Source organism: Microcaecilia unicolor, chromosome 12 (assembly GCF_901765095.1).
Source record: "Microcaecilia unicolor chromosome 12, aMicUni1.1, whole genome shotgun sequence".
NCBI lineage: Eukaryota > Metazoa > Chordata > Amphibia > Gymnophiona > Siphonopidae > Microcaecilia > Microcaecilia unicolor.
In genome coordinates, this window is record NC_044042.1 from 105,414,708 (window position 1) to 105,428,810 (window position 14,103).

General features: G+C 43.0%; 2 protein-coding genes across 2 annotated transcripts in view; both read right to left on the bottom strand.

The window, feature by feature from the left end:
* The window catches only part of LOC115481409 (probable ATP-dependent RNA helicase DHX58), a 34,837-nt gene extending 34,107 nt beyond the window's left edge, over positions 1–730 (bottom strand). Inside the window, exon 1 of the mRNA XM_030220496.1 lies at positions 704–730. Within this exon, the coding sequence (XP_030076356.1) occupies positions 704–730 (27 nt within the window). The remainder of the gene's footprint in view (positions 1–703) is intronic.
* LOC115481410 (probable ATP-dependent RNA helicase DHX58) lies at positions 730–10,219 on the bottom strand. The gene is made up of 2 exons (XM_030220497.1): positions 10,016–10,219; positions 730–852 (listed from the first exon to the last, which is right to left on the bottom strand). Exons 1-2 carry the CDS (start codon positions 10,217–10,219, stop codon positions 730–732), a joined length of 327 nt encoding a protein of 108 aa, XP_030076357.1.
* Positions 10,220–14,103: the final 3,884 nt, after the last annotated feature.

Here is a 14,103-nt window from a genome sequence, read left to right on the forward strand (position 1 = left end):
CACTTTCCACCACAAATGTAACAGTTAAAGCGGAATATGGGCCTGAGAAGAATTTGTTCTACGTTAATTGAATTTAAATATCAACCTTGGGATTTGAAATGGAGGTTATTGATAGAGGCTACCCCATGAATGCCATCTACGAGGCTTATCTAAGTGCTAGATCTTACTCCAATATAAACAGAATATTTAGGGAGAGGTGTTAACATGCGTATCCTTACTCAATACTATCGCCAGCTATATCTTCTATACTGCATCATCTCCATAACCGATTACTGCATTATGTAGGAGTACAACAATCAGAGAATTTTTATCTTGGAAAAGAATTAAGCGTGTCAATTACTCTGGCTCCCGTATTAAACGAGGGATCTGCCAATGGTGTGTCTCTACTGTTGAAGGACACGATTGAGAGTTTCCCTCCACTGGACGTCAACGTTATGCAAAAACTGACACCAATTGTAATCTTTATATGTTATTTATGTTATCTGAGTGGCACTGAAGCTAGCAGTCATGCAGCAGGGGGAAGGTCCCACAGCTTCACTGATGCTGTACATCATGGGAAGCCAGCGGTGGAGTCCACTGGAACTAGGATGGCAAACCATTCTTTTGGGGTAATGCTTGCCACATGTAGCGTCTATGCATACAGTGTGCCCTGCCTTTAGTATGCCACTGAAAGAGGTGAAATTTTAATAGTCACACGACGCACCTGAACCATAGAGATCTCATTTGTCATCAGGCCATAGCGCACAACAATGTTGCATTCTGGGATATCCAGCCCTCCTCTGCTACACTGGTGGAGATCAGGAGGTTGAGCATCTGTTTGCGGAATTCCTGGATTACTTTCTGCTGGTCATTCTAAGAGAGAGCAAAGGTAACTTTAAAACCATACAAGAACGTAAGACCTTTGAAGTCAGAATGATTGAATATTTTAAACACCCAACAGAAAGGATTAACAAGGATCTGGGGTTCCTAGCCCATTATAAACCATAAAGCTGTATGTCTCTGTTGATCACCCACCCTCACCTATCCACACCCATCCTGTTAGAATATCAATGATATGCTTTGATGTCCCCATGCATACCTCCGACCCCCCCATCCTCCCACCCTGTCAGACTGTCATAGTAATGCTGAATGTTTTCACTTATATACACTGTCAGCTAGCACATTTGCTTATTTCCGATCTGACGAAGAAGGGCAACCTTCGAAAGCTAATCAAGAAATGTATTAAGTTATGTCCAATAAAAAAGGTATCATATTTTCTTTCCATGTTTTATTTTGTTTGATTCTATAGATTCTACATGGAATGTTGCTATTCCACTAGCAACATTCCATGTAGAAGTCGGCCCTTGCAGATCACCAATGTGGCCGCGCAGGCTTCTGCTTCTGTGAGTTGACGTCCTGCACGTACGTGCAGGACGTCAGACTCACAGAAACAGAAGCCTGCGCAGCTTCTACATGGAATGTTGCTAGTGGAATAGCAACATTCCATGTAGAATCTCCAATACTAGCAACATTCCATGTAGAAATCCAATAGCAGCAACATTCCATGTAGAATCTCCAATAGTAGCAACATTCCATGTAGAACCCAATAGTAGCAACAGAATCTCAATAGTAGCAACATTCCATGTAGAATCTCCAATAGTAGCAACATTCCATGTAGAACCTCCAATAGTAGCAACATTCCATGTGAATCTCCAATAGTAGCAACATTCCATGTAGAACCTCCAATAGTAGCAACATTCCATGTAGAACTCCAATATAGTAGCAACAGAATCTCAATAGTAGCAACATTCCATGTAGAATCTCCAATAGCAGCAACATTCCATGTAGAATCTCCAATGGTATCTATTTTACTGTCATAGTAATGCTTGAATGTTTCACTATATACACTGTCAGCTAGCACATTTGCTTATTTCCGATCTGAGGAAGAAGGGCAACCTTCGAAAGCTAATAAGAAATGTATTAAGTTATGTCCAATAAAAAAGGTATCATCTTATTTCTTTTCCATGTTTTATTTTGTTTGATTTCTATAGATTCTACATGGAATGTTGCTATTCCACTAGCAAACATTCCATGTAGAAGTCGGCCCTTGCAGATCACCAATGTGGCCGCGCAGGCTTGCTTCTGTGAGTCTGACGTCCTGCACGTACGTGCAGCGTCAGACTCACAGAAACAGAAGCCTGCGCAGCCTTCTACATGGAATGTTGCTAGTGGAATAGCAACATTCCATGTAGAATCTCCAATACTAGCAACATTCCATGTAGAATCTCCAATAGCAGCAACATTCCAGTAGAATCTCCAATAGTAGCAACATTCCATGTAGAACCTCCAATAGTAGCAACAGAATCTCAATAGTAGCAACATTCCATGTAGAATCTCCATAGTAGCAACATTCCATGTAGAACCTCCAATAGTAGCAACATTCCATGTAGAATCTCCAATAGTAGCAACATTCCATGTAGAACCTCCAATAGTAGCAACAGAATCTCAATAGTAGCAACATTCCATGTAGAATCTCCAATAGCAGCAACATTCCATGTAGAATCTCCAATGGTATCTATTTACTGTCATAGTAATGCTTGAATGTTTTCACTTATAACACTGTCAGCTAGCACATTGCTTATTTCCGATCTAAGGAAGAAGGGCAACCTTCGAAAGCTAATAAGAAATGTATTAAGTTATGTCCAATAAAAAAGGTATCATCTTATTTTCTTTTCCATGTTTTATTTTGTTTGATTTCTATAGATTCTACATGGAATGTTGCTATTCACTAGCAACATTCCATGTAGAAGTCGGCCCTTGCAGATCACCAATGTGGCCGCGCAGGCTTCTGCTTCTGTGAGTCTGACGTCCTGCACGTACGTGCAGGACGTCAGACTCACAGAAACAGAAGCCTGCGCAGCCTTCTACATGGAATGTTGCTAGTGGAATAGCAACATTCCATGTAGAATCTCCAATAGTAGCAACATTCCATGTAGAATCTCCAATAGCAGCAACATTCCATGTAGAATCTCCAATAGTAGCAACATTCCATGTAGAACCTCCAATAGTAGCAACAGAATCTCAATAGTAGCAACATTCCATGTAGAATCTCCAATAGTAACATTCCATGTAGAACCCCAATAGTAGCAACATTCCATGTAGAATCTCCAATAGTAGCAACATTCCATGTAGAACCTCCAATAGTAGCAACATTCCATGTAGAACCTCCAATAGTAGCAACAGAATCTCAATAGTAGCACATTCCATGTAGAATCTCCAATAGCAGCAACATTCCATGTAGAATCCCAATGGTATCTATTTTACTGTCATAGTAATGCTTGAATGTTTTCACTTATATACACTGTCAGCTAGCACATTTGCTTATTTCCGATCTGAGGAAGAAGGGCAACCTTCGAAAGCTAATCAAGAAATGTATTAAGTTATGTCCAATAAAAAAGGTATCATCTTATTTCTTTTCCATGTTTTATTTTGTTTGATTTCTATTGATAACCTTAAGAGAGCAGAAAGAAATATTAGAGGGCATAACTACCGGCAAACTACATTAAACAGGAAAGCTGAGCATGCAAAAATTTCAAAGTCTAATAGTGCTTCTGTTCCGAAATGAACTTGTTCAGCGTGGACTGCAGCAGTGTTTTGTTCTGCATCCCACTGACTCACGCCCAGTGGTGTGCCCCCCCCCCTCCCAAATTGCAGAGCTGGCTATACCCAGGGAGAGCCTGGGGTGGAGGGTGGGGGGCAATGCATTACTCTCTGGGAAAAAAAACATTTAAATGTTCACAGGTTCCAATCTAATTCATTTTTAATGTGAGATTTTTAAAAAAATGCCATAAATAAGTAATAAACAGAAACTCTGAACGCTGAGAGCCTGACTCTACATGGCACCGTGTTTCGGCAAATATTTGCCATTTTGGAATTTTCTCAGCCCTGAGATGTTACAGTCTTCCACAGAGTTCGTACCTCGCTGCTGTTAGGATAACCAGTGGGACACTGTCATACCGGGATACAAATTATATCGTAGTGATAGGGTGGATCGAATTGGTGGAGGGGTAGCATTGTATATTAACGAGAGCCTTGAATCAAATAGATTGAAAATTCTGCAGGAAACAAAACACTTCTTGGAATCACTGTGGATTGAAATTCCATGTGCAAAGGGGAAAAGGATAGTGATAGGAGTGTACTACTGTCCGCCTGGCCAGGATGACCAGACGGATGCAGAAATGTTAAAGGAAATTAGGGACGCAAACAAACTTGGCAACACAATAATAATGGGTGATTTCAATTACCCCAATATTGACAGGGTAAATGTAACATCGGGACACGCTAGGGAGGTAAAATTCCTTGATGAAATCAAGGACAGCTTTATGGAGCAGCTGATACAGGAACCGACGAGAGAAGGAAAAATTCTAGACCTAGTCCTTAGTGGAGCACATGATCTGGTGTGGTAGGTAATGGTGCTGGGGCCGCTTGATAACAGAGCATATTCAAAAGCATGGATTAATGAGACAAAGTCAACATGGATTTAGTGAAGGGAAATCTTGCCTCGCCAATCTACTACATTTCTTTGAAGGGGTGAACAAACATGTGGATAAAGGGGAGCCAGTTGATATTGTGTATCTGGATTTTCAGAAGGCGTTTGACAAAGTACCTCATGAAAGACTCCAGAGGAATTGGAGAGTCATGGGATAGGAGGTAGTGTTTTATTGTGGATAAAAACTGGTTAAAAGATAGAAAACAGAGAGTAGGGTTAAATGGTCAGTGTTCTCAATGGAGAAGGGTAGTTAGTGGGGTTCTCCAGGGCTCTGTGCTGGGACCGCTGCTTTTTAACATATTTATAGATGACCTAGAGATGGGAGTAACTAGTGAGGTAATTAGATTTGCTGATGACACAAAGTTATTCAAAGTCGTTAAATCGCGAAAGGATTGTGAAAAATTACAAGAGACCTTACGAGACTGGGTGTCTAAATGGCAGATGAGGTTTAATGTGAGCAAGTGCAAAATGATGCATGTGGGAAACAGGAAACCGAATTATAGCTACGTCATGCAAGGTTCCACGTTAGGAGTCACGGACCAAGAAAGCAAATAGAATGTTGGGTATTATTAGGAAATGAATGGAAAACAAACATGAGGATGTTATAATGCCTTTGTATCGCTCCAAGGTGCACCGCACCTCGAATGTTGTGTTCAATTCTGGTCGCCGCATCTCAAAAAAGATATAGTGGAATTAGAAAAAGTGCAGAGAAGGGCAACGAAAATGATAAAGGGGATGGGATGACTTCCCTATGAGGAAAGGCTAAAGCGGCTAGGGCTCTTCAGCTTGGAGAAAAGGCGGCTGAGGAGAGATATGATAGTCTATAATAATGTGGAGTTGAATGGGTAGATGTGAAGCATCTGTTCACGCTTTCCAAAAATACTAGGACTAGGGGTCATGCGATGAAGCTACAATGTAGTAAATTTAAAACGAATCGGAGAAAAAAATTTTCACTCAATGTGCAATTAAACTCTGGAATTCGTTGCCAGAGAATGTGGTAAAGGCGGTTAGCTTAACGGAGTTTAAAAAAGGTTGGACGGCTTCCTAAAGGAAAAGTCCATAGACTGACTTGGGGAAAATCCACTATTTCTGGGATAAGCAGTATAAAATGTTTTGTACATTTTTGGGATCTTGGGTATTTGTGACCTGGATTGGACACTGTTGGAAACAGGATGTGGGCTCGATGACCTTTGGTCTGTCCCAGTATGGCAATACTTATGTACTTATCAGTATCATTAGTCTTTTTAACATAAGCACTGCCACGCTGGGAAAAGACCAAAGGTCCATCAAGCCCAGCACTCTGTCTCCGACAGCGGCCAATCCAGGCCCCAAGAGCCTGGCAAAAACCCAGAATTTAATAACGCTCAATGGACTTTTCCTTGAGGAATCTGTCCAGACCCCTTTAAACTCAGCAAGGCCAGCTGCCGTCACTACCTTCTCCGGCAATGAGTTCCAGTCTAACCACACGCTGAGTAAAGAAAAACTTTCTCCAATTGTTTTAAACCTACCACATTCTAATTTCATCTTGTGTCCCCTGGTTCTATTATTGTTAGAAAGCGTAAACAAACGCTTCACATCTGTCCGCTCTACCCACTCATTATTTTGTAGACCTCTATCATATCACCCCTCAGCTGCCTTTTCTCCAGGCTAAAGAGTCCTAGCCGTCTTAACCTCTCCTCATAAGGTAGTCGTCCCATCCCTTTTATCATTTTCGTCGCCCTTCTCTGCACCTTCTCCAATTCCTTTATATCTTTTTTGAGATAAGGCGACCAGAACTAACTGGTAGAGCTTATAGACCAGGTGCGGTCACACCATGGAGCAATATAATGGCATTATAACATCCTCATGCTTGTTTTCTATTCCTTTTCTTATAATACTCAACATTCTGTTCGCCTTCTTAGCCGCCGCAGCACATTGAGCGGAAGATTTCAACGTTCTATCCACGATGACTCCCAGTTCCCTTTCTCGGTCCGTAACTCCTAAAGCGGAACCTTGCATGACATAGCCGTAATTCGGGTTCCTCCTTCCCACGTGCATCACTTTGCACTTGTCAACGTTGAACTTCATCTGCCATTTGGATGCCCAATCCCCCAGTCTCACGAGGTCCTCTTGTAATCTTTCACACTCCTCCCGCGACGAGACGACCCTGGATAACTTGTGTCATCTGCGAATTTAATTACCTCACTAGTTACTCCCATCTCAAGGTCATTTATAAATATGTTAAAAAGCAGCAGTCCCAGCACAGACCCCTGGAGAACCGCACTAACTACCCTTCTCCATCGAGAATAATGACCATTCAACCCTACTCTCTGCTTCCTGTCTTTTAACCAGCTCTTAATCCATAATAATACACTGCCTCCAATCCCATGACTCTCCAGTTTCATTTTTAAAGACTCGATCCTGCGTTATCCCCTTTTTTTTGTTTTTCATCACCCCAGACTCCTCATGCAGGCACTTTGCAGAAACACGGTGCCGTGTGAGTCCTTTTTTTATTAAAGACTTTACTTATTCATTACGTCTTCTTGGCTTTTTGGAACAGTCCTGTTGATCACGGTACTCCTCCACCTCGGTGGTTTTTTTTTGTATTTATAAAGGCACATGAACACCTATGTTACTGTATAAAATAGGCATATTTTGCTACTTGGACATAGGTGTCTTATAAAATTAATCCCACAGGTCCTGGGGGTGGAGGGTAGAGACAAATGTGATTATTCTGCTCAAATTTACACCACTAACTGGCCGTCTCATAACCGGTTAGCTTACTGGCAGAATGTGGCAGAAGGCCTATTTAGCTGGTTAGCTGCAATTTTCAGTCCGCTAACCGGCTAAGTAACTGCAGAAAGGCTGCCCTAAATTTATGCACTAAAGTTAACTGGGTGATGGTCTGGTTAAGGTCCAGGTGACTGCTGAGACCTGGATATTCAATGCCAGAAGCCACACATGTCCCAGCATTCAATATCCAGGCTCCGATGAGGAGGAGTAGCCTAGTGGTTAGTGCAGTGGACTTTGATCCTGGGGAACTGAGTTCATCCCACTGCAGCTCCTTGTGACTCTGGGCAAGTCACTTAACCCTCCATTGCCCCTGGTACAAAATAAGTACCTGAATATATGTAAACCGCTTTGAATGTAGTTGCAAAAACCTCAGAAAGGCAGTATATCAAGTCCCATTTCCTTTCCCCCTTTCCCTTATGACATCACAATATCAGAAGTGAGCCAAGTATCGGGCAATCAAGCCATTGTGACATCACTGATGAGGTTGGCTCTTATTGGTGGAATGATGGAGGAGTCACCTAGTGGTTAGTGCAGCGGACTTTGATCCTGGGGAACTGAGTTCGATTCCCACTGCAGCTCCTTGTGACTCTGGGCAAGTCACTTAACCCTCCATTGCCCCTGGTACAAAATAAGCACCTGAATATATGTAAACCGCTTTGAATGTAGTTGCAAAAACCTCAGAAAGGCGGTAGATCAAGTCCCATTTCCCTTTCCCTCATGATATCACAATATCAGAAGTGAGCCAAGCCATTGTGACATCACTGATGAGGTTGGCTCTTATTGGTGGAACGAGGCATCATGACATCACAATATCAGAAGTGAGCCAAGTATCGGGCAATCAAGCCATTGTGACATCACTGATGAGCTTGGCTCTTATTGGTGGAATGGGTGGAGGAGTAGCCAAGTGGTTAGTGCAGTGGACTTTGATCCTGGGGAACTGGGTTCGATTCCCTGCAGCTCCTTGTGACTCTGGGCAAGTCACTTAACCCTCCATTGCCCTGGTACAAAATAAGTACCTGAATATATGTAAACCGCTTTGAATGTAGTTGCAAAAACCTCAGAAAAGCAGTATATCAAGTCCCCTTTCCCTTATTGTTGTGACCTGATTTACCCATTGAAATCAGCACTGTAGGTCCTATAATGCTCATGACAAAGTTGTCAGAAATCCAGGACTGGCCTAAATTCTCTCCTGTAACAGAGAGTAACTCGGGTCTGACCCGGTACTAGGCCACAAAAGAAATTCTCACACTTCGTCAAGCTCCAAAGTCTCCACTCGATTTCAGGCATCTCATACCCTGCACTTCTTTCTGGTCACCTTAAAATCGAGCTGGGGTGGATAATGGTCTGGAATAGCAATCAGTTCTCCAGTCCAGAAACCATATGACACTCCAGGAGGCTTAACAACAAACTTTCACTTTAAGCTCTGGAACTCTTTGCCAGAGGATGTGGTAACAGCGGTTGGCGTATCTGGGTTTAAAAAAAGGTTTGGACAAATTCCTGGAGGAAAAGTCCAGACACGGTGGAAGCCACTGCTTGCCCTGGGATTTGTAGTATGGAGTGTTGCCATGATTTGGGTTTCTGCCATGCACTGTTATGTTCTGCAACTGCCAACTCTTGATTCAATGACCTTTAACACAGTCAATGATAAAAACTCTACTATAACTCAATGTCACACTTTTGTCGTTCCGTGGGGAACACCTTTACCACTGTACTTGTCAGGAATACTTCCAGGGAGGGCTTCGTCTCAGGGCTAATCACAAATACACCGACTCGCTACTTATGCCGCAGCCAGATGTAACCCCAGAGCCAGCTCCTCCTCCTCCAGAGTTATCCCTTATGGCTGTCTCCTTCCGCAGGTGTACCTCGCAGGGCGGCACCCCAGCCTTGGGCAGGTTTCTTCCTACTCACAGGCCAGGCTCCCCAATCCGCACGAAGCTCTGGCTCCCTCTCCCTCTTGTTGTAAATAGGGCAACAAAATGTCCCTTGATTTTAGCCCCAACTTAAAGTGTCACTTCAGGATCCCCCTTCTCCTTCTTCGGGTCACTTGGCAGGGGATTGCAGGCAACCACGGACACTTTCCCGCTCTAATTCTCCTCATTTATGTCCTCCTAAAACTGTCACTCACCCCCACATGGGCACTATCTGCATTTTATTTCAAAACTACTCCCCTTAGGCTGGGCTTCCTCCAGTGGCGTTCCTAGGGGGGCGGCGCCCCGCCCCACCGATGCAGCGTGGACCCCCCCCCCCGATGCAGCGCGGACCCCCCCCCGGATGCACGCTGCTGGGGGGGGGGGGTGGCGCAGCGCGCGCCTGCTCAGAGTTCCCTGACTTCACGCGTTCGCTGCAGCTCCCTCTGACCCGGAACAGGAAGTAACCTGTTCCAGGGCAGAGGGAGCTGCAGCGAACGCGCGAAGTCAGCGAACTCAGAGCAGGCGCGCGCCGCGGCACCCCCCAGTGGCGTGCACCCGGGGTGGACCGCCCCCACTTGGTACGCCACTGCTTCCTCCCACCCAGGGACCTCCCAGTGACTATCTAGGGAGCTTACTCTCTCAGAAGTCCCCAAACAATGGGGGATTACATGGGTAACTTGCAAACTCCGACCTCTAGTCTTGCTTTCCTTAATCCATGCCGTACTGTAAAACCAAGGCAGGATTATCCTGTTCCTCATGGCACAAGGACAACTGAAAACCGTCTCTATAAAGAAGGTCCATTTACCTGAGTCATGTGCTTGGTTTGGTTGCTGTACCCCGCTCCAGTCAACACAGCAGCTTTAATGCCAATAGCTTGTAGCCTGCCGTTGCTTTCAACCCACTTATGCAGCGCATGGGCGCTCTGGCGTGTCTTCGTGAAAACGATTCCTTGCGATTCAGCAGATGTGTCAAGCTGTTTTCGAAGGATCTCCTCCAGTTTGCTCAGCATCGGATTTTCATACTTCTATTGGTAGCACTCAGTACAAGCTCTTCTGTTTTCTGATGAGTGACATACAACATGTTAAAAAAAAACTTAGCAAAAACCTAGAGCCAATGTCAGCAGCAATCACTGTTGAGATTAGCAAGTTAAGTACTAATATTGTCCCAAGATTGCATCATATTTAACTATCTACCAGTGGCATTCCTTGGTCGGCTGCCAGCCGGAGCGGTTTGCTGCTGCGCACCCCATTCCCCCGGGTGCAGCACGACACCCCCCTGGCGCATTCTTCATGGACTAAGCTTTTTCTAGCATTGGTGGAGCAAGATTGACGCTATAAAAATGGTACTGGCACCGAAACTCAATTATATTTTTAGCATGGTACCTATTCTCTTTAAGGACTCTCTTTATAAAAAAAATCAATAGTTTAATTTCTAAATTCCTTTGGAAATCTTCAGTGCCACGTATCTCTCTTGAAAAGCTTCAAATGCCAAAACACCAAGGGGGCCTAATGTGCCCGACTTTAAACTATATCACCTGGCCCTTTTGATTTCACAGGTTAAACAATGGTATTCTGCAACTTTTTCACAAGACACTCCTAGATGGGTGATCTTAGAAACAGCTCTAGAACTTGACCACTTAAAGTTTAGCATGGTACAGATAAGGTTACTGAACATGAGGAGGATTTTAAGATCAACATTTATTAGGATATCAAAGTTTGTTCATAGTTGGTAACAAATTAAGTGGTATTGGAAAAATTGCTTCAAAGATCACCCATCTAGGAGTGTCTTGTGAAACACAGACTTTTCTCCCACTTCTTTACAATTTTTGAAATATTCTGGGAGTTTTTCTCTGTGTTTTTTTTCTCGGAAGGTGGTGGAAGCCTGTGATGGTAATGTTTACAGTGGAGCATAAAAGTCAGGCTCCCTGTTACACTGAGGCTATTTTTTAAAATTTAAAATATTTTATCTTTCAGATCTGAATCCCCAGTGTGACACTATATTGGAGTGATGTGTTTGATAGTTTCTCTATTAATTCCATTGAAACATGCTAAATTGTTGAGTTTAATGCTCTCGATTGCACTCCATGTGATAGTTCTACACTGGAAGAATAATCAACATGTCTCCTATCATGAGTGGTGGAATTGGCTTTGTTCATATAGGCGATATGAAGAAATAGCTGCTTTGAGAACCCATATTTGTCCTTTCGTAAAACTTGGTCATTGCTAGACAAATATGCAAGTTTAACGGGCTAATAACTGCTTGTTTTACTTGTTTACATTATAAATTAACCCATTGAATATAACCCACTGTCATTGGTTTTTTATTTTGTTTTATTATGTTCGCGCTTTCTAATTCAAATTATAAATAAAGATATTGAAGAACGCGCTAAAAATGCTAGCGCGCCTTAGTAAACAGTTTCTGGAGACATTAAATGCAAATCAAGTAGTTTCATCTACACTTGCAGTTTGGAGAGCTATTCTAGTTTTGTTGCTGTTGTTACAATACCCATGTGAATGTCAGGTTAAATGTCAGGGTTTCAGGGTAGGGTTACCATATTTGCGGAGACAAAAAAAGAGGCCAGAACAAATTTAAACGGTTGCTACTTTTGCTAAAGAAATATCTAATCAAATCTACTTTTCAAGAACTTCTGGATTTGAGTTTGACGGAGTCTGAGCCCAAGCATACTTATCGGAAGAGCGTGTATCCCTCAATAACTTTGGCTTGCTTCTGAGATACCTGTGAGAAAGTCTTTGCATGACGTATGCTTAAAATTGTCCTGCACGAACAAAATTCCTTTGACAGATTCGACCAGCAGGTGATCAGCAATGCTTTTTCTCTCTCTTTAGCGCCCTCATGTGTCCAGACTGACTAATAAGCCAGAGATGGTCTCATTAAGTGGGTATAGATCATAGGCACGTAAAAGAAAAGAGGACATTTCCCTAAAAATTAAAAATCCTGGAGGACACATCTGTAGACACCCAAAAGAGGTCATGTCCTCTTAAAAGAGGACATATAACCCTATTTCAGGTAGATATTTTTTGACGTTCCTCAATCAACCACCTTCCTGACAGTCTGGATTCTAGTCTTTAGCATAGCTTAGCAGGCTTGTTATTAGAGAAATTTCCTTCTTTATTTCCTGATAATCCAGAAGATTCTGAACTATGGTCTGTATATCTAGAACAGCCTTCAAGTGCTTTCAACCCAGCCTATGTAACCGGTTTCAGTGCACCTTTTTACAGGCCGCAGTGTCTGCCAACAACCCTAGGAGATGGGAGCTCAGCAGTAGCCCTCAGAATCAGTCACATCAAGGCAGTGCTTTTTTGAGGGGGTACTTGGGGGTACTGAGTACCGACACCTTTTCTATCATCTGCTAAAACTGACCTAGGGTCCCCAAGTTTTAATGAAAGAGCTCAGGCTCTACACACCAATTTTGGTTCTGTGACTGGTGGCAGGGGGGCTGGCTATTGTGGGTTGAGTCCCTCAATGATCACCCCTCCTCTGAAGGTACCGGCACCTTTTTCGCTAGAAAAAACGCACTGCATCAAGGTAACATCAGCTTGTGCCTACCTGCCACACCACCCATGAGCAAAGCGCGACTGGGAGTTACTGCTTGCCACCAGGTGATTGGAGCGCAGTAACCACGTCCCACCGAAACAGACTTAGAACTGTAATTTGCAAGGTTGGCCTGTTACTTCCAGCAGGAGAGAGGAGGAGGCAGGATGAAAGTGAGAGACAGAAGAGAGGGAAAGCTGAGAGACTGGAGGAGATAACTAGGGGTAAGAGAGGGCAATATGAGAGATAGAGAGGAAAAGTAAGAGACAGGAGGAAAGTGAGAGATGGAGAGAAAAAGGGCAAAATAATGGACTGAAAGAAGGGAGTGACAAGAGGGCAGGAAGTGAGAGAATGATAGAGAGAGAGAGAGAGAGAGAGAGAGAGAGAGAGAGAGAGAGAGGGCAAGATAAAGGTCTCCCAGAGGGGAGAACAACAGGGCAGGTGAGGGACCAGAGATGAAGAAAGTCTGGCTGGGAAAGTACTAAGGTTTGGAGAATCTCTCCTACTCCTCAAGCTCCGTAGGAGTAAAAACAGTAACCACACTGACCTCTACTGGGCAGCATAGGCTAAGATGTGTAACTACTGTAATAACTTTTATACAGTATTCTGGTATGATTAGAATGCCTCCGTCCCAATTAACAGTACTGAGCATCTAATTCCTTCTAAGATAAGTTTATACTACTAGACTACGAACACATAACTGATAAGAATAACAAAAAATGATTTACAAATGCAATAATAATAGCAAGCAAATGTATTTACAAGAATGCAATAGAAAAATATAGACAAAAATAATCATAATTTAAAAGTTATGTACAAATGTAACATGGATAAGGATAAACAACAGCTCTTTAAATGCTTTGAAAGAAACTCTATTCAGGTTTCAGTTGGAAACAAACACACTCTCCGTGTGACAAATGCCTCCTGCTTTTTACCCCAGTAGGAAAGTTCTAGTTATGTTGTGTTGTGCTCCACCCAAGTACTAATCTTTCTATTTAATTAGGGTCCTCCATTATTTTATTTCTAAATACTTATATCCCACCTGTACGTGTAAAATATGACAAATATAGGGGCCCTTTTCCAAAGCTGCACTAAAATGGCCTGTGCTATTTTTAACACGCAAGTTCATTGCCAGAATGTACTAAAAGCAGTTAGCTTAGCGGGGTTTTAAAAGGTTTGGATGGCTTCCTAAAGGAAAAGTCCATAGATCATTATTAAAATGGACGGGTAAAATCCAGTACTTATTTCTAGAATAAGCAGCATAAAATGTACTGTTTTGGGATCTTGTCAGGCACTTGTAACCTGGGTTGGCCACTGTTGGAAACAGGATGCTGAGCTTGA